General features: G+C 54.9%; 2 protein-coding genes across 3 annotated transcripts; one reads left to right on the top strand and one right to left on the bottom strand.

Moving 5' to 3' along the window:
- Positions 1-4,708: 4,708 nt before the first annotated feature.
- On the bottom strand, positions 4,709-6,708 carry GPR3 (G protein-coupled receptor 3). Its single transcript, XM_027567575.1, has one exon. The coding sequence runs from the start codon at positions 6,706-6,708 to the stop codon at positions 5,719-5,721; it is 990 nt and encodes a 329-aa protein (XP_027423376.1). The 3' UTR covers positions 4,709-5,718.
- A 6,944-nt stretch (positions 6,709-13,652) lies between these two features.
- On the top strand, positions 13,653-17,709 carry CD164L2 (CD164 molecule like 2). Of its 2 annotated transcripts, XM_027575611.1 has the most exons (6): positions 13,653-13,793; positions 14,278-14,445; positions 14,546-14,614; positions 15,181-15,225; positions 16,739-16,883; positions 17,456-17,709. In XM_027575611.1, exons 1-6 carry the CDS (start codon positions 13,706-13,708, stop codon positions 17,460-17,462), a joined length of 522 nt encoding a protein of 173 aa, XP_027431412.1. In that variant the 5' UTR covers positions 13,653-13,705; the 3' UTR covers positions 17,463-17,709. The 2 variants fall into 2 exon arrangements, with proteins under 2 accessions (XP_027431412.1, XP_027431421.1); XM_027575620.1 differs by lacking the exon at positions 17,456-17,709 and having other exon boundaries at positions 16,739-16,887.
- Positions 17,710-20,703: the final 2,994 nt, after the last annotated feature.

Below are 20,703 nucleotides of genomic sequence, written 5' to 3'. Positions count from 1 at the left end.
CAAGAGTCTCATGCTCCACTGACTGAGCCAGCCAGACGCCCCAGAAGCTCTGCCCCTCTGTCTGGAGCCCTGAAGGCTGAGGGGAACCCAGCAGAGGTCCCAGCGTTTGGTGTTGAGACAGAGGCTACTACGGAGGCTGGGAAACGGCCACTTGCACCCTGGTGGGTTCCACCACTCCCCACCCTGACCAGCAGCCTGCGCACACCTCGCGCTTCCTCTGCAGAACCAGAGGCGGGCTAAAGAGGGTTCTCCCTACTCGGTGGCCACCAGTAGCTTGTTCATCAAGGTACCACACACGTGAGTGGCGTGTGCATGCATGCCTGGACTCCACGGGTGTGCACTCACACATAGATGCCTGTTCATATATGCCTACAAGTACACTTAGGCATATATTCATAGGTCTGGGTAACATGTAAATGTACGTGCTTGCAATCCTGTACACCTATGACTGCATTCACGTGTTTAGGTGAGGTGTGTTTGGATGTACACGTATAAGAGGTTTCTGTGTATCTAGCGGGTAAAATACGTACATGTCAGATGTACACGTACTGGGTTTGTTCACGAATGTACTTGGGTATGTGCAAATGTTCACCTGCATTTGTGTAAAAAAGTGAAGTGAATCATGTCCATGCACGTGACTGGTGAGTGTAAGTGTGTGTGCAAGGAAGGCTTCATGTGACTGTGTACACATGAATCATAGGGGTGCCCTCAGCAGAGAATATGATGTCAGTGTTCCCCTAAGCCCTGGCATCAGGAGCGCACTGCTCGCTCCAGCCAGGCACGGGGCTTATAGCACCCCCACCCCGCCCCCATCCTGCTTGGCCAATTTGCAGCCTCTCGCTCCCAGCTCCCGAGAAGGCCTGCAGCAAAGTCAAGGGGCTGGTGGCCAATTAGCGAGGGGGTTAATCAGGGATCTGGGGACCCCTGGGGGGCGGGAAGCTGAAGGCAGGCGCTGAGGTTGGCAGGAGCACTTGCTGCCTGTCATGGGGGTGGGGGAGGGGAGAGGCAAGGAGGGGAGGCTGAGCCAGCCTGGTGGCTGGAAACCAAGGGTCTGCCTGTGAATTCCTGATTGCTGAGCACTGATAGCAGCGGGGAGCCTGTGTGACTGTGTGTGCAAAGGGGCATATATACATACATTCCTGTCCTTGAATGTGGTCCTGTATGCAAATGTGTGTACCTGACCCAGTACCATCTGTATATACATGTGCAGTTTTGTGTCTGTATACATGTGGGTGTGCAATGGTGTGCAAATGGATCTGGGTATGCAAGCATGTCTGGACCCATGTGCACACATGTATACAAGGGTAAGTCTGTGTGTGTGTCCTCTTGTGTGCAAGGGTGTGTACACACATGGATGAATGTGCTTCCACGTGCAAACATGTGCACATGAAGTTGACGTGGTCTGTTAACATGTGTGCAATGATATCTGTGTGTGTGTACCAGTGTGCAGACACACCTGGGTCTGGATGTATGTGCATGTGTGTATGTTCTCTGAATGGCCTGCGTATGCCCATGGTGTGTACCCATAGGTCTGCACGCATACAGGTCTCGGCGTGTCAGGAGCTGGGGAATGTGGGGCTGGCGGGCTCCGGGCTCCAGGAGAGAATCTGACAGACGACCAGACTTGCCGCAGCCCCCAGCCCCGGGAGCCTGTTTTCCAGCCTGCGGAAGCTGTGAGCCCGTGAACTCATCTTATATTAATAGCTGCTGTCTCCTCATTTATTGCAGGGAGAGGCGGTCATGGCCCCAGCGGGGGCTCAGCACTCGGGGCTCCTCCCCTCCCCCACACAGGACCTGGGAAGAAGGGAAAGAAAGACGGGCCCTAGAGCCTACCCAGGCAGGAAGGCAGGGCTCTGGGCCCCTGCCCTTTCCTCCCCCGAGCCACTGCCCAGCTCACCTCCCAAGCCTCTGTAGCTGGTGGGATCAGGTGTGAGGTTGGAAAAATGTCAGGGGCTTGGACACCCCCCCACCCCAAAATACACACACACACACACACACACACACACACACATGCACGCACGCACGCACGCATGCACCAGGCATGCAGTGCTGAGTAGCTCCGGGCTGAGTACCAGATGAATCTGAGGCAGAAAGAGACATAGAAGTCTTCAGTTTGAGAGGGTAGGCATGTTCCTTCTCTCAGGGACCCTCAGTTGGAGGGGGACACACAGCCTTGCCTTCAGGCGCCCCTAAGGGCAAGACTTCTCTATAATATTTACTCAAGCTGTGTTGTATAAAACACATCTTCATGGCCATGGGAGGACTTAGCTAAGGAGGCTTCTTGGAGGAAGCACAGGGTAGGGGTGCAGGGAGGACCTGAGCTGTATCTACAGAATCCCTGAAGGAAGGAGAAGCCAGCCAACCCCACCACACACATAGGCTTCAACCCGAGGAGCAGATTGAGATCTCCCTCAGGTTGGGCCCAGGACCTAAGGCAGAGAGACCCTAGATACGGGCTCCCAGAAATGCCTCAAATCCACCATAATACCACACCCTGGCAAAAAGAGGAGGGCCCGTAGCATGGAGGCCTACCACAGGCCCTCCCAGACAAAAAGCATTACACTCTGCTGAGCTCTGGAGCCAGAAGCTGGGATGGGGAGGCAAAGGGCCAAGCCTGCCCAGAATAGTATGGGCACCTGGACCCTCTCCTTCTGGTTCCCCCTAGTGCTCCTTGGGAACATGGGTGAGGCAGCAAGGAGGCCCTTCTTCACACCGCCCCTCCCAAAGATCTGTGGGTAGCTTGGAGACCCCCAACCTCTCCCTAGCCCGGGGACAGGGCTCCCTGCCCGGGGTTTCCTTGCTTGCTGTTTCTGAGTTGCTCTTGAAACTCACTCCCTTACCCAGGATAGAAACAGATTTGTAGTCAAATGGATCTGAATTCAAATCCCAGTTCAGCCCTTTACTATGTGGCTTTAGGCAGATCAATTGTCACCTTCAGTGAGGCCTTTCTTGGGAGCCTTCATTTAAAGCTTACATGTACTCCCTGTGCCCCTTCCCTACTTTATTTCTCTCCCAGGACTCTGAACTCTCCGACTTTACCAAGTCTTAAACTTGTCTCTTTATTACTGTCTCCCCTATGAAATTTACATTGTCCACAAGGATGGCAGTGAATGGATGAGGGCCTCTATTCTCAGAGCCTCAACTTCCTCTTCTGTAAGATGGGGAAAACAATAATACCAACCAAAGGGCCTTGGTGATGTTGTGTGAAATATTTGGGCCAAAGTTTGGCATGGGGGAGGTGCTTGCTGAGTGGGTGTCTTTTTCCAGGGACCTTCCAGGAAGGTGGGGAAAGAAGGCTGCACCTGACCTGGTGGGCCACACCCTGCTTTGTATTTGGACTGGAGCTGCGTGTAGCTCAGCCCAGGTCTGCCTTCCACCAGCTCTGACCCAGCCCCTGTTGGCAGGTGCACTCCCCTTGGAGTCCTGTGGCCAGTATTGGGGAGGAGCCTTGAACACTAGGTGAAAGAGCTCTAGCCAGGGAAATGGAGAAAGACCGGAGTCCTAGCCTGGCACAGCTGTGTGGGCTTGAGCAAGTGACTGTTCTTCTTCAGGCCTCAGTCTCCCTGTCTGTACAATGGAAGGGTATTCTTAAGGGTCGCATCTCCAGGCTTTACCTTCCTGGGAGGCTTGGGACGCCGGGAGGCTTTGCTGGTCAAGAAATGGCTTCCTCTTTAGCCACACTTCCAAACCTGCTCCTGCTCTTGCCTGGTGAACATACTCTTTCTGGTTCCAAAACGCCCACACTTACGACCTGCACACTTATGTTCTCGGATGCACACACTTACCATCACTCACCTTTGGATAGAAAAGAAGCTCTTCCAGCTTTAGAATGACTATACTCCATCCAACCTCCTCCCAAATGTGGCCTCTGGCTCTGAGAATGAACCCCAACACAAATCAGGGACCAGGATGTCCTAAGCCCCAGGCTTGGGAAAGAAGGAGAGGAGAGGCCATTGGCTAATAGAGCACAGGTTGTGGAAATGGATGTTGCCTTGGGCCAGTCACTAACCCTCCCTCAGCCTCAGTTTTCTCATCTATAAAATGAAGAAGATACTATCTGTGCCATAGGATGCTTGTTCAGCATAAACGAGGTGACATATGCAGTACACTTGGCATAGTGCCCAGCACACAGTAAACACCCACAATTAGAAGGAGCTGTTATTAAGGAAATGGATATGCTTTGAGCATATACTTCATGCCAAAGCTCCAAACAAAAGCGCACGTGGACATTCTCAACCTGAGAAGGGTCCAGCACCCTGATTTCTGTCCTCAGGATAAGGTGGGGTCCTTGGGATGCCTGGGTGGCTCAGTCAGTTAAGTCTGCCTTCAGCTCGGGTCATGATCCCAGGGTCCTGGGATCGAGTTCCACATCAGGGCCCATTGCTCAGCAAGGAGCCTGCTTCTCCCTCTGCCTCCCGCTCACCCTGGTTGTGCTCTCTCTCTCTCTCTCTCTGACAAATAAATAAATAAAATCTTAAAAAAAAAAGTTGGGGTCCTTGCCTGGAAGTGCCCGGGTCTGAGCAGAGGGGCCCATTAGATTGGCCTGCCAGCCACACTCCACCCTGGGTCTCTAGCTTTCCCAGATCCCTCAACAGGCTCCCAGGCCTGACCTAATTCCCTCCCATTCCAGGCTCCCCCCACAACAGGCCCACTTCACCCCTTCCACACATTAAGACAGGAACATACTTATCACAAAATCGTTTTTTTATTGGGCGATGGGTCACGGATAGGAATAGGGACACACTGGAGGCCATACCCCGGTTGGCAGAGGGGTCAGGTGTTGGCTCACACCCTGCCTCCTCTAGGGCACCGCAGGGTGGGGCCTGGCCCCCAGGTCCTGGCTGTGGCGCTGGATGCCAGGCTGGAGTGGAGTTGGGGTGGAGCGCCGTCTGGTCCCAGCTGCCTGGCCGGGCTGCAGTTTCCCCCCAAACGGCCACCAGAGGGCAGCCTGCCCCCAGCGCAGAGGAATTCTCGGTTGCTCAGGTGATGGCTTCTTAAAAAAATAAAAAACCAGAGGCTGGTGTGTTCTCCCAGCTAACCCGAGAGGGGCGGGCCTGGGGAGAAGGCTCTGGTTTCTATGATCTCTTCGATAAAAAATAAGCAAAAATAATAACAAAATACGTGGTTTCTCTTTCTCCCTTTCCCCCCTCTAAGAACTGAGGTCAGCAATGGGGGTGTGGGGACTGGGGATACCCTGGTATGGCCTGGATTTCAAGGTGTGGGTCTCTTTTTTCCCCTTACCGCCTATAAATAAGTAAATAAATAAATTATAAATAGATACTCTTTTTGTATGTGCACATATATATAGATACATTTTTCTTTCTTTCTCCTGTCTAGACAACTGAGTGACTAACCTCTCTGACTCTTTAGCTCAGAAACCCAAAAGTAAAGTGACATGATTAAGGTCGAGGGGGAGGGGGAGATTAGGGACTTGGAATGGCACTGTAAATCACCCAGCAGCATTCTGGAACTCCAAGCCAGCTGGGCTGTGGGACATTTCTGAGTGGAACCTTGGCCACCTGAACATTCTAGAACCGTGGAGCCAGCTGGGCCCTGTAAGGATCTGGACAGAATCCTGTGAAACATCCAATGTCCTAGAACTCCAGAACCAGCTGGGTCTTGGGGGGTGTGGAGCTGGGGGGGTTGGGACAAAGCCCTGGAGGACCTAACATTCTGGAATTCCGTAGTGATCAGGGCTGAAGGGTCACCAGTGTATGACTAGACATCACTGGGGGAACGGGACCGGAAGGGGATCTTGGAAGAGGAGCAACAACAGCAAATGGCCCACAGCACCTTCTGCACGTCCTGGTTGCGGAAGGCGTAGATGATGGGGTTGATCATGGAGTTATAGGTTGCAGGGAGCAGGGTGAGATAGGTGTAGAGGGGTGGGGAGTGGGCACCCCCCAGCAGGCAGTAGACAGTGAAGGGCAGCCAACAGGCAGCAAAGGCGCCAAGCACCACGGCCAGTGTGGCAATGCCCTTTCGGGTGGCCACGTAGTGGGAGGCGGGCAGCAGATGCCGCTGGAGGGCAATCTGCTGGGCATGGCGGCAGACGATGCGGCAGATCTGGGCATAGAGCTGCAACATGATGCCAAACACCATGAAGAAGGCAATGGCCAGGACCACCAGATGGTTCTTGGAGAGTGGATATACCACGCCACATGTGGACCGGGCATCCAGACAGTTCCAGGCCAGCACAGGCAGAAGCCCCAGGCCCAGTGCACCCCCCCACACTAGGGCCAGCATCACATAGGTCCGAGTCACCGTTGTCTCTGAATAGTAGGTGAGGGCGTTGTACAGAGAAAGGTAGCGATCGACGGTGATGGCCAGTAGGCTGCCCACACTGGCAGTAAAGGCCATGGCCAGCACACCAACCAGCACCAGGCTCATCTCCGCCGAGCCAATGCAGAACACAGCAGCAAAGTGCAGGACCAGGCCCAGGCCTGCCAGCAGGTCGGCCACAGCCAGGCTGCCCACCAGCAGGAACATGGGGGCACGGAAGGTGGGAGTGCCCACAATGATGGCCACCACCAGCGCGTTCTCACAGCTCACCAGGGTGCCTGAGATGCACAGCACCACATCCCAGGCCCTGGGTGAGGGCAGTGGTGCGGCTGGGCCTGTGGGCCCTTCTGCTGAGCCCGCGCTGCTCACATTCACGTTGCCTGAGCCAGCGGAGAGCCAAGCCAGGGGGCTGCCTGCACCCCACATCGTTATACCTGTAGGAGAAAAGCCCTGTGAGAAGTTGGCAGGGCTGTGTGCTGGGTGAAGGGGTCTGGATGGGATGAGGTGCCCCTTAGGATACATTGTGAGTGTCTCCTCGTGATACCTGGCTGGGTCCCAGTGCCTTGTCCCCCAATCATGCCCAAAGGGCTCCTTCCGGGATACCTTTGTCTCCCCCTGCCTCCCACACCCTCACGCCAGCAGGGGCCTATTTTCCTATAGCTGTCCTGGGTCTCTCCACTCTCCCTTCCAATTCCCTGGGTCCCGCAGGGCTCTTTCTCCCATGTGTGTGACCTGCAGAGAACCAGATGAAGGACTACCATAAGTGGATGGGGGGCCCCTAGGATCCACGAGAAGCCGGGGAGGCCCAGGAATGGGGAAGGGAAACACATCTCTAGACTGAAGGTAGCTCTGATCCCTCCCCATCAGGGAGGATGACGCTCAGTTTCCGAGGCTTGCCAGACCCCTCACGATTCTCCGTATTGCCAGCCCGAGGCTCCGCCCCCAGAGAATGCGCGTGAAGCTCCCGCCAGCCCCCACCCTGCACTCCCAGGGTAACACCACCTAGGAACCCTGCCCCACCCCCAACTCACACGGGCCCAGACTTCTGTCCTCGCCAGACCCCTCCTTCGGCCTGAACCTCTGGGTCTTTGGAACAGACACCCTCTGCTGGAGGCCTGAATCCCTGAGTCCGACCCCTCCTGCTTGGACACCTGGATCTTGGGCCTGACTCCGCATCCTACTCATATGTCTTGATCCCTAAGTCAGCCACCTCCTCCTGCTCGGACACCTGGGTCCCTGCCTCAGATGACTCCTGCCAGCCCAATCTCAGAGGACCAATCTCAGAGGGCCTTGGGCCTTGGAGGAGAGAGCACCCCACGCAGGGTCACCCAGCTGACGGCTCTCAGCACCCGGACCCTGGGTCCCCGCCTGCTAACCCAGATTCTGGGTTCCCAGTCTCGACCTCCGACCTCTGCCGGCCGCTGGGAACCTGTCCGCCGGCCCCGCATCCCAGCATCCTGCGTGCCCTTCCTGATGCCTGGTGCCTGCGGCGGGGCCTACTACTCACCTCTCGGGACCTGGTGCGGCCGGGCCGCGGGAGGCTCTGCTCGGGTCCGGGCGGCGCAGGGTTTGCGCGGACCCCGAGAAGCCCCCGCGGCCGCGGGAGCAGCAGCGTGAGTCACCCCGCCCCGCCCCCGGCCCCCGGTTCGGTGACGTCAGCGGCCCGGCCGGCCAATGGGTGCGTCGCGCCGGGGCGCAGCGCGCGTCGCGAGGCATAGTAATGAGGCCTCGCACCGCCCGCTCCCCCATTCATAAAAAGCGACCGTGGCCGCGGCCCCGCCCCCTCCTCACTCGGCCCGCGCTGTCCTTGACGCGGCGCCCTCTGCGGGCCGGGGTTTCGGGGGACGCCGGTGGGAGAGCCTTGGAGAAGTCTTAGGGAGGTTTCGGGGAATATGTAAGGGGAAGCAGAAGGGGGCCCCGGAAAGGCTGTGGGGTGATGGGACCCTCAGGTGGCAGAGACGGACGGAATTCGGGTGACGGAGACTGAGTGATGAGGCTGAATGGGCGTCCTCGGTGAGGATGACGGGGGCTGCCAAGATGATGGAGCCCGGAGGTGATGGTGACAGCAGCACGAGGGAGCAGGGAAGTGGGTGGCAGTGACAGTATGAGCATGGTGACAGGATCTTGGGGGATGGTGGCCATGGGACGCTCCCATAGAAAGGGAAGCCCCCAGGGCAACTATAGCGGTGTCAGGGTGACTGTGACATGATGGGGCTCAGGGATCCCAGGGTGGCAGAGGCGGTGGCGAGGGAAAGGGAAGATGGAGTGTCCAGCTGATAGGACTTCAGGTCACAATGACCCTGTCACAAGTGCTGAGGTACTGAGGGGACAAAACAAAGTGAAGAGGGTTGTAAGGTCCTGGCATGAAGATACCGGGGGACTGTGGTGAATGAGCCCCAGGGTGAGAGGGAGAGGGTAGAGGATCTGGACTGACGGTGACCAGGCAGGTGAGGTGCTGCCAGGACAGGTCCTCGTGATGCTGGGGCTGGGATAAGAAGCTGGGTGACGTCACTCATGTCAGCCCAATAGCGCCCTCCTAGCACGGGAGGGGTGGGCCTGGCAAGATTTCAAAACCTGAATTATTTATTCAAGGATCTGGAAAGCCAGCAGGGTTGGGGGGGCACTTCCCCGAAGCAGCAGGAGAGGGGGAGCCAGGAAGAACTTGGAAGCAGAAAACCTGGCAGCGCAGTCCCCAGGGCAGGCCCCTCTCACAACCCCCCATCTTAGGCATCCTGGCAGGGTAGGGTGTGGAGAAGGAGCTCCGTCTTCCCCAGCCCTGCCTGTCCTTTGTCCCAGGGACATACACCACCCCAGCTGACTTTTCCAGGGGTGACAGATATGCCCAGGGGGAGAGGAACTGGCTGCTTCTCCTTTCTCTGTCTCTAGCTTTGATCTTCAATGGAATCATCCAGGCCTGTGGGATAGGGGTGGAGGGCAGAGATCAGGTTAGGGCTTAAGGAAACCAGAGGGGCTCAGATCCCAGGCCCCACTGACTTCTCCCCCCACCATGGCACCACTGTAGTTCCCTCAGTCAGTGTGGTGCAGGGGGAAGGAGGTGACAGGCCAGCGGCAGGGTACAAGGGAAGAGGAGAGGGTAGGGACTGGGGAAGATGATGCATTTCAGGTTGGATGTGGTGAGTTGAGGGTGGAGGTCGTCAAATCCTGGTTCCTCCATTCCCTCGCTGTGTGACTTTGGGTGAATTTCTTAGGCTCTTTGTGCCTGTTTTCTCATCTGTAAGAGAAGGATAATGTTAGTATCTACCTCAGGATTGGTGGGAGGGCCTGGCACATTCTCAGCACTGGCTGTGCTAGCTACCAATAGTATATCTGACAGGAGGACACCTGGGAGGCATAGGTGTGCAAGTAGTAATTGAGTTTCTAGGGGTAGAGGATATCACTCCGGGGAGGGAGCAGAGAGAGAGGAGAAAAGCCCCAGGGAAGGCTGCCATTGAGGGCACAGACTGCAGATGAGTGTGTCCTTGCAAAGGGTCCTGGGCTTCCCTCCGCCTAGAACCCCTTCACTTCATTCAGGCCTTTGCCTTCAAGTCACTTCTGAAGCAGGCTTCCCTGACCTCCATCCTAGATTACCCCCTCCCCTCCATCCCTCTCTCCCCCCTTTCCTTGATTTATTATTTCTCAGAGCTTAGCATTCCTAAAATTATGTTTATTCATGTATTTTCTTTTTTACTACATGTCGGCCCCGCCAGAATGTAAGTTCCATAAGGGGAGAGACTGTTCTGTTCTGTACTACCACATACAACACCTGGCATTGTTGTAGGTGTTCAACAAATACTTGATGACTGGATGCTTAAAGTAAAAAAGCAGTGTCTAGAGGAAGAGGAGAGTCGTGATATGCACAGTGTGGAGAAAAGTGGGGGTGCCAAAGAGAGAGCATACAGGGGCAGCAACCCCCCAGAACTCAGGTGTCTGCTCTCTTCCCCATCAGAGCTGGGTCCCAACAACCACCCCGCAGGTCTCTGGGATGGGTGAAGGTGGCTGGGAGGCTGGCAGGTAAGAGCTGTATGAGAGACTATCTTCTGCTATTCCAAATGCCAGTAATAGTTTCTTTCTTTCTTTTCTTTTCTTTTCTCTTCTTTCTTTCTTTCTTTCTTTCTTTCTTTCTTTCTTTCTTTCTTTCTTTCTTTCTTTTTCTTTTCTTTCTTCCTTCCTTCCTTCCTTCCTTCCTTCCTTTCCTTCCTTCCTTCCTTCTTTCTTTCTTTTCACAAATGTTCATAGTTTATTAATCCTCTCATGAAAAGTCTGCACAATCACCATAGATAAAGTCACTGCAGAATCTTTACTCCTTTTGGCCTGCACCAGCCTTGGCCTGTGCGGTGTCCTGATTTTCTTCATTCTGTTCTCATGTCCCACTCGCTGTTTTCTTGAGGTCTTTTTCTTCTCATGCAGACCATGTCTTGCAAGGCTGTCTTTGGGTTCATTTTCCTTTCATAATCCAAGGAATTGTAAATCATGCCCAAGCCAGCTGCCAAGCCACCACCAACATGGGTTCTGACTCCAGATATAAAGATGACATCTGGTGTGGTCTTGTACATTTTGGCTAGTTTTCCCCAAAGTTCTGCCTTAGGTACTGTTGCCTTCTTGAGGTGAAGAACATCAGTGACTACGTTTCCACTGAAGTAGTTGGTTCGCTAAAACTTCTTGATCCAGACAGCCACAGTGTCATTCAAGATGGAAGCTGATCAGGAGGCAGCAGGGAGAAAAAGAGTGCAGTGATATTTCCAGCTATGAGAAATCCCAGACACCCAAGAGACGCAAGTGAAGCTATGGATTTTCCCATGGGCACTCCCTCCATGCTTCAAAACTGCCCTATGCCAATGGGACAATGGAGGACTTCACTGCCAGCTGGGTCTCTCTTCCCCAAAGATCTGCTATCTAGAGAAAGGGCTGTCTCTTCCTCCTCTCTCCTCCTCATGCCCTCTGCCTTACCTCCTTGCTTCCTCCCCACCACTGATACCCTGCCCAGTCCTTCCCACCTACCAGGTGCCAGACCAGATCCCAGGGCTTACAAAGACCCTGCATCCCCATTTCATAGGTGAAGCCTAGAGAAGCTGAAAGACTTGCCCCCAATCACACAGTAAATGGCAGAGCTGGGATGTGAAGCTGGTCTACCTATAACCAAATCCAGTTGTGTCTTCCATTCTATCCTAAACATCACCATCTCCCCAGAAGGGGCTGCGAGTGAAGTTTGACCAGGGCTGACAATACCTGCAGTTCCTCCACGTGGCCACCAGGTGGCTGTGAGCACTCCATTCCAGGTAAGACTTCTTTCTTTACCATTCTCTCTTCCATCTGGGGAATCTCATGGGCCTAGGCTCTCATGGAAGATGGGTGTGTGTCTGAGGCACAGATAATATCCACACAGGCCCCCTGTCCAAGCCCCAAGAATCTGGGCATCGTCAGTGCACACATTCTTAGCACAGACCCATTTGTTCATTCAGCCAGTATTCACTGACAATTCCCTGGGCTTTGAGTGGGTGCTATGGATAGAGAGATGATCTGGCCACATGCCTGCATTTTCTTTTCTTTCTTTTTTTCTTTTTTAATTCTTTATTTTTTTTAAGTAAACTCCATGCCACACATGGGGCTCAAACTCACAACTCCGAGATCAAGAGTTGCATGTTCTACAGACTGAACCAGCCCGGCACCCCCACGTCCCTGCATTTTCAATGTTCAATAAATATTTATTGAGCATGTGCTACTTTCCAGGCATGGTTCTAGGCACAGAGGATAAGGCAATGAACAAAAATCCTTGGCTTTTTCACAGAGCATCCATTCTGATGGGGAAAGATGGACAATCTACAAATTAACACTTAATATGATATTAAGTAGGGGGCCCTTGAGGATCTCACAGACCAGAAGAACAGACAAACGTACACGGTCACTACATGATACAATCTGGTTATTTAATACGCACCTACTTAGCCCTTAAGTGTAGAGGGAGTTAACTACAGAAGAAGATAAACATGGTTCCTGCCTTCATAGAAATTACAGCCTAGGATACAAAAGAGTAATTAATTATACATTTGATACACGTTTTGAAGGCAAAAGGAAGTATCATGAATGGGGAAAAGAAATGGGTCAGTTTTAGGGGCCTGAGACACACTCAGGTGGAGGTGCCCAGGAAGCAGATGGACCCATCAAATCCTGGGTTCACATTCTGGCCCCCCTCATTGCAGCTGTGTGCCCCTGGGCAGGTGATTTTACTTCTTTTTTTAAAGTTTATTTATTTATTTATTTTAGTAATTTCTACACCCACGACCCCAAGATCAAGAACCACATGCTCTTCTGACTGAGCCTGCCAGGTGCCCGATTTTACTTCAGAAGCCCACAAACTGGGGATAACAAAAGCCATGCCTAGAGGGTAGTCGTGGACATTAGATGAGAAGCTGCAAGTAAAAGCTCTTAGTGGAATGTATATTCTGCTAAGAGTAAGTGGTCAATAGTGTGAACTATGTATTATTACTTATAGGTGGCAGCTGGGGAGGGAGCACTGGGCTGGAGATGGAGATATGAGACCTGATGGCTTTCAGATCGGAACCGATGGCAGAGGAATGGCTAAAATGACCCCAGGAGAGGTGGAATAGATCTCAGGAGGGAGTCGTGCCACCAGGGAAGAAGAGGGGGAAGGAGGAAAAGGAGGGGCAACAGAGAAGGGGGAAGAAAGTGGAAGTGAAGGGGGGGAGAGAAAGAGGAGGTGCCCTCTAAGGAACCCGAGAAGAAGCTACAGAGGGCAAAGAACCAGAAGAGGCCGGTACCAGAGCAGTTGAGGCCGAAGGGAAGGCTGTGGAAAGTCCCAATTGTCCTACTAATAATGAGACCAATAACTTGGTCGGAGGGTGTGGTGGGAGGCTGAGGGGCAGAAGAGAGTAAGGTGAAAGGGTGAAGCGCGGTGGGCAGAGTCTAGAGGCCAGCTGAAGCCAGTCCGAAGGGCGAGGGGCCTAGTTGAGTTCACTCGACAAGGCCCGGCCTGCGGGCAAGTGACCTCCCTTCGAATCCATATTTTGCCACTGTGACCTCCACCTACCTTTTCTGAGCCTTAATTTCCTCACCTGTGAAGTACCGATATTAACCACCGAGCGAAGTTTTCGTGAAGCTGCTGGTGGGGGCTCCCAGGACCGGGTGTGCTGATACACCTGGATCCCGCCCCCTTTTGTCCGAGCCCCGCCCCAGATCACCGAATTAAGCTCCGCCCCGCCGCGTCCACTAGCCGCGCCCCCGCCTGACCCCGCCCCCGACGACCGGGCCCCACCCCGGCTGAGCCGCTGGCCCCGCCCCAGAATGACCACGCCCACCTGGTCACGCCCAGGTTGCCTGGGTCTCACTCCCCACATCCCAGCGGAGACGAGTCGGGGAGGGACGCACCACACCAGCTCTCCGACGACCCCCGGGCCTCGCCCCGCCCATGGCCGCGCCGGGACCCCGCGCCTTACGGGTCGCGCTCTGCGGCGGCTGCTGCTGCCTTCTCCTGTGTGCCCAGCTTGCTGTCGCTGGTAACGCGGACCAGGGTCTGGTTTGGAGGCCCAGCCCGGGCAGGGGCAGGCGGAGCCTACCTTCATCCAGCCGCCTGTTCTGGAGCGGTCTGGGCTGGGGGGCGGGGGTCAGGAGGGAACTTTCCAGAGAGTTCAGGGCTCCAGCGGTGGGTGAAGGGGGTTCTCGCCATGTGTGGAACATCTGTATGTAATAGGCTCCAGGTGTGGCGGATTAGAGGCTTCAGGTGTTTGGAGGGGACCCCAGGTGTGTCTGGAGGTGTCAGCTCCACATCTATCAGGGCACCCCAGGTGTATGCAGAGGGAAGGGACTCTGGGTGAATGTGGGGGAGGTTGGGGGTTGTGTAACCATGTGTTTGTGGAAACTCCAGGTGTGTAGTGGGCCTTAGGGGATCCAGGTGAGTGTAAGTGTGAAAAGGGGTGAGAGCCACAGTAGTGGGGAAGGGGGGTGTGCAGCTCAGTTTCAAGGAGTTGCTCCTATGCCCAGGTAAAGGAGCTCGAGGCTTTGGGCGGGGAGCCCTGCTCCGCCTGAATATCTGGCCAGCTGTCCGAGGGGCCTGCAAACAGCTCGAGCTCTGTGAGCATTGTGTGGAGGGGCACAAAGCACACAACCTCTCCGGCTGCGTGTGGGAGCAGTGTCGGCCAGAGGAGCCAGGTACGGAGTTGGGTCCTCCCCGAATCGAGTGCCCCAAGTTCTGAACCCCAGGGCCTTGGCCCCTCTCCCCATATCTCTCCCCTATACCTTCTCCCACCAGGACACTGTGTGGCCCAAGCTGAGGTCAAGGAAGGTTGTTCTGTCTACAACCGCTCAGAGTCGTGTCCAGGTAAGGGGACTCCTGCTGGCCTAAGCCAAGTTGGAGAGAGGGGACTGAGGTGTCCACAGCCAGAGCCTGCCCTCCAGGAAGGAATTGGCCTCTCTCGGGGAGCAGACAATGCTCATGAACACCTGGGTCCAATTTCAGTTCTGCCTTTAGCTCACTGAAAAGTCCCTTGCCCTCTCTGGCCTGTTTCCCCAGTTAAAAATTGGCACAGCCAAAGGATCCAGGACAGATGTGTGGAGGGCATGGAGGAGTTGGCTCGTCTAATTTAAAACACAGTGAGGACTTCCGAATCAAAAGTTCAGAAGGGAATGGGGGGAGGGCTTCCTGGAGGAGGTGTCATCAGAGATGACCCTTAAAGGTAGAGATGGAGAGAGGGCACATCTGGTGGAAGGAATGGTATGAACTAAGGCTTGAAAGTACGTCAGCTGGAACTGGACCTGGACCTGGACCTGGACCTGGAACAGGGGGCCTGATCTGAGTCAGAATTCCATCTGTTGGCCTGCGCTGGGGTCTTGGTGGGAGTCAGGGAGTGGGAGGGCTGATTTAGTATGGATTCCCTGTCTTTCCAGCTGCCCACCACTACTCCACCTATGAACCAAAGACAGTCACAACAGGTAGGTGCTACCCGGGGGAATGGGAGTGGTGGGAGGACTAGAGGTGCCAGCAAAGACAGCTGGGCTCAGGCACTGACCTGCCCTGTGACCTCAGCCCTGTGACCTCTCCTGCTGAGACTGTTCCCACATCTGTAAAATGGGTTGCTGTGAGGATTTTATGAGCAGGTGTATAGAGCCTAGTTCAGGGTCTGATGCATAGAAAGCGATCAGGAAATGATGGTTCCTGTCCCTTGTCCCCAACACCAGTTCTGGGAGCTCAGGCTGACCCTCTCAGGACCTGCCCTTGGTGCTGAAGCGTGTATGGATGGCTCAGGTAGCCAATGAGGTACTCAGTGACTACCAAGGCAGGCTCCTGGCAGAGCAGAAGTAAGAACTCTGCCCCTTGGTTCCCACTGCCCCTCAGGGCCTGGAGGTCACCAGCCTTGGTAGGGATGGCTGCAGAGTCTTTGGTTAATTAAAACCAGAAACTTGATCTTAGAGGCTGAATTATTGATGGCTCAGCTCCTTCTGGCTGAGCCCCAGATCAGTCTTGGGTAGCTCATTTCTTCCCTCTCCTCCTTTTCCCCCAGTGTCCTTCTCTGGGGCTCCCTGAGCTGTAGCTGGGACCACCCTTTGCCCTTCATATTCTCAGACCCGCTTACACAAGCTATACCCTCCGAGAAGTAGACTTGGCTCCTAGCTGGGCCCCTCTCCACTGCCCCAGAATGATCTTCTGCCCCCAGCCCTGCCCTGGCACCTGGCCTAGGGCCTGAAATAGAATCCCTAGTGGGGGTTGATGGCTAACGTGGCACAGCTGGGAGTCACCCAGACAGCCTGGCAACCATGGGCCCTGAGATGGGGGTGGGGTGGGAGGGTGGTAAGAGTCAGGGAGCACTGTGTGACTGGCTCTGTCTTCACTGTGAGGTGACTTTGGACAGGTCTGGTCCTCAGAACCCAGCTTCTCCCTCTGACACACATCACCTAGTCTCCATTTGTCCACTTGGTAGGGTGTGGGCCTCCACTTCTTCCTTCTCTAAGGGCTCTGACATCAGGTGACTCCAGGGTCTCGGGACTTAGGAGTCCTGAAAAGGGACGATATCATCTGCATCTGGGCTTTGAACCCTGAGACCCAAGGCCAAAAGAAGCTCTGAGCCGAAGAGGTCAGAGGCCCAACTTCTGGGTCCATCCTCACCCTAGCGGGCCAATGTAGGATAGGGAGGCTAGAAGGGAGCTCATCGCTCTCAGGACCATGCAGTCCTGAGCCCAGAGAGAATGTGAAAGACATCAAGCCACAGAGCAAATGGGAACAGAGCCAGGGCTGGAGCCAAGCCCCCCCCCCGGCAGCCCCCCTAGCCAGGCCCGCCCCTGTCCCACCAGGCACTTCCCAACTGCCCACAGGATCTGGGCTGAACTTCTGAGCCTGCTGGTCAAGGCTCTCATTGTGAGGACTGGGGCCTCCAGGTAACTGTGCTGGTTATTGGGGTGGGGTTGGGATCCTGGTCCACAGCAACCCGTTATGACCTGCACCCTGCAGGGAGCCCCCCAGTTCCCGAAGCCCACAGCCCTGGCTTTGACGGGGCCAGCTTCATTGGGGGCGTTGTGCTAGTGCTGAGCCTGCAGGCAGCAGCCTTCTTCGTCTTACGCTTCCTCAAGGCCAAGGACAGCACCTACCAGACACTGTGAGTACCTGGCCAGCCAGCAGAGTCCCAGCTCACTTTCCCCACCCCACTCTTGCCCTTTGGGTCCCTTTTAGCACCAGTGCACTATCTTCTCAATGGGGCGGCCCTAAGGGCAATGTCTTCCTCCTGACGTCACCCATGTGAGCCACACTTCTCCCTCCTCAATGCGTGGGGTTCTCTCTGCCCCCTGTTGGCTGGGGCCAGGACTCAGCCTGGGCCCGTGTCTGAGAGCCCAGCTGAGCCCACCTGTCTTTGTCCCTCATGCTGCCAGCAGGGAGGAGAGCCAGTAGGTAATAGCCCAGGCAAGCCTTCGTTTTGCGGCTCTGTGGCTGGTTTTCCTCTAGGAAGGGGAGCTGCCCTGAGGCCCCCGTGTGCCGTGTGCTGTTTGGTTTTCCTCTAGGAAGGGGAGCTGCCCTGAGACCCCCGTGTGCCAAGTGTGTGGTGGGGCGGGTCGCTGCAGCCTCCCTCAAAGTGTGTGCTTCCGGCCACTGCCTGCTGTCCAGGGGTGGGGGTCCTGAGCCCAGCTAGGCAGGGCCACTGCCCTGAGTGCCCTCTCTGTCTGGCCTCTGCAGAATCTGACCCCCCTTCAGGCCTGGATTCCGCGGGGGAAGGAGGACGAAGAGGCTGCCCTCTTGGCCCCCTTGTAGGCACTGGGGGTGGGAAAAACTTTGGCCACCAATATCTGGCCCCTGTGGGCTATCAAGCAGGCTCGAGCCTCCTGTCCCGGGCCTGGTACCTGCAGCTGAGAGCGTTCTTCAACCACCTCCTGTTCTATCCATCATGCCTGCAGGCCCCCTGCCTGGCACTGCCCCCAAATAAAAGAACTCTTTCCAGCACTGTGCTTCATGTCCCGTGTCTTGGGCTGTGTGTGGATATGTGGGGGGTGGGGTATAGCCATCGTCCTCGCCTTAATGGGAACTCAGCCTTGGACTGCTACTATCACTTTAAAAAAAAAAAGATTTTATTTATTTATTTGATGGAGAGAGAGCACAAGCAGGGGGAGCAGCAGGGGAGAGAGAGGGAGAAGCAGGCTCCCCCTCATCCGCCCCCAGCAGGGAGCCTGATGCAGGACTCATCCCAGGATCCAGGGATCATGGTCTGAGCAGAAGGCAGTTGCTTAACCACTTAACCGCTTAACTGCTTAACCGATGGAGCCGCCCCATCACCTTTTAAAATATTTTATTTTGTTATACGTGTTTTAACGCTCCCCATCCCCCTGCCCCGCAGCCCTTTATAGATCAGTCTGTGGGAGACTCAGAAAGGTAAGTACACTTGCTCAAGATCACCCAGTGGGACGGGGCAGGGCTAGGATTTGAATCCAGGTTTTTCTGACTCCAGAATAAGCAGAAGTTCAGAATTCTCCTGTAGAGGCATCTCCAGGCTCTCTCAGCTCCTAAAGTTAGGTCTCCACCCTAATGCCAAAGGGGAGATGCCCCTAGGACTCACAGCCATTTCTGCACTTCTGGCCTTCCTCACTCAGGCCCTCCCGGAAAGCCCCTGCCCTCCCATGCGCACCTCTTCTCCCAGCTTCCGCCCCCGCCCAGAAGTCTCCCCTGACTGATAACACCTCTCACTGCTGGGCACTTGCTGGAAATGGGGCATGAGGCTAAGAGTGACAGCGTTATCAGATTTCATCCTATGATTGTCCGAGGAAGCAGAGGGGCCATAGAGGATCACAGTGGCAGCCGTGAAGTCAGCCTGTGGAGCCCGACTGCTCTGTGTGAATGGGGGGGGGAAGTGATTTCCCAGCTCTGGCCCTGCTTCCCCACGTGTAAAGTGGGGTAATAGCAGTGTCCGTCTTGGTGGCATGTGGGGCAGACTCAGAGCAGGTGCACGTGCTCCATCTGCATCCAGGGCACGCATCACCCTTCCAGCTGTGTAGCCTGCACAGCCTTTGGCTTCTGCCTCCCCCAGGCCCAGCCTCCCTGCCCTCCAGCTGGATGGGCTCTGAGGGGGCTCTGAGGGACGCGAGGCCCACAAGCAGCTCCAGCCACTTCTCAGCCTCCCAGCTAACCTGTGCCGCCACCGCCATACAAAGAGTCCACCTCCTCACCCCTCCCCATCCACCCCCATCAGAGCCCCCATCTCAGGCATCAGCCTCCCCTTCGAGCACCCCTCTCTCAATACTTGGATCTCCCTCTTGCTACCCAGCCTGTCTTGCTTTCTCTCTTCTCCGAGCCTTTGCGCACGCAGTCTCTCCTGCCTGGTTCCCGCTCCCCTGGCTTCCCCACCCAGCGCTTAAGTTCAGGTGGGGAGAATGCCCATTTTTCCAGGGCTGAGGGAGGAAATGCCCCCATCTCCTTCTGGTTTTCCACTCAGTTAAGGACCTTTCTTTATCAGATGTTTGCTTTTTCCAAAGTAGTAAATGCCTGTAGGGAACACAAGGTCTATACAGAAATGGATATGAAGAGTGAGGAACACTTTCCCTGGGCCCCACTTCCCAGAAATAACTACGCTTAACAATTTGTTTCAGACTCTTTTTGTAAATTTACAACATACTTACACACATTCAGTGTTCTTAAAATACAAAGTGGGATCGGGCTATACATATTGTTCCGCAACTTTGCCCCTTTTGTTAGAGCTCAGATTTGCCCTATGACTTGTCCAGATGGTGATATTTTATTTGCTTGTATCCTGTCAATGTTCAGTTGGGTCACTTCCATGTTGATTTTTTTTTTAAAGACTTTATTAGCACAAGCAGGGGGAGAGGCATAGGGAGAGGGATAAGCAGACTCCCCACTGAGTGGGGATCCCAGGACCCTGAGATCGTGACCTGAGCTGAAGTCACACACTTAACTGACCGAGGCACCCAGGCATCTCCTTGTTGATTATTATAAACAGTGCATAATTTTTTTTTAATTAATCTCTACCCAACATGGGGCTCAAACTCACAAGGCCAAGATCAAGAGTCACATGAGTTGCACCAACTGAGCCTGCCAGGTGCCACATTAAAAAAAAATTTATTGGGGCGCCTGGGTGGCTCAGGCATTAAGCGTCTGCCTTTGGCTCAGGTCTTGATCCCAGGGTCCTGGGATCGAGCCCCACATCGGGCTCCCTGCTCAGCGGGAAGCCTGCTTCTCCCTCTCCCACTCCCCCTGCTTGTGTTCCCTCTCTCGCTGTGTCTCTCTCTGTCAAATAAATAAATAAAATCTTTAAAAAAATGTATTATAAGTAACACATGATGGGCACCTGGGTGGCACAGTCGGTTAAACATCCAACTCTTGCTTTTGGCTCAGGTCGTGATCGCAGGGTCGTGAAATTAAGCCCCACCTCCAGCTGCACACTCATTCTGCTTGAGATTCTCTCTCCCTCTCCCTCTGCCCCTCCCGCTCATGCTCTCTGTCTCAAATAAATACATCTTTTTTTAAAAAATAGCACATGTTAACTAGGCTTGTCTGTAGCTCTTGGCACACCTGTGGGAGAGTTTGGGGAGGAGAGATCCCTGGAATTGAAATTTCACGATTTCAGAGAGTCCATCTCATGCATCCATCCAGTCTGGCACACTCGGCCTCTACCTTCCCGACACCCCCTGCTACCGCCGCCTCCCGGCCCCCACGAGCCCTGGGCCTGGCATAGAGAAGGCCTTCAGGGAAGGCTTGATGAACAAATGACCGAGTGAACGGATGGGTGCACAAACAAGGGAGTGAGCCTTCCCTGTCCTCTGCTGTCCCCTGAGGATTCTCCCCAGCTCAGACCTCAACCCTCGCATCTGGACTGTGGCTTTTGCCTCCTCACTGGCCTCCTAGCCTCCAGGCCTGCCTATATTAGCAACTATTTCCTAGGTGCTGCCGGGGTCTCCCCAACAGACTTGAGAGTGGGC

Source organism: Zalophus californianus, chromosome 4, assembly GCF_009762305.2.
Source record: "Zalophus californianus isolate mZalCal1 chromosome 4, mZalCal1.pri.v2, whole genome shotgun sequence".
NCBI classification, from domain to species: domain Eukaryota; kingdom Metazoa; phylum Chordata; class Mammalia; order Carnivora; family Otariidae; genus Zalophus; species Zalophus californianus.
Note: the sequence above shows the minus strand (reverse complement) of the source record. Positions and strands in the feature narration are given on the sequence as shown.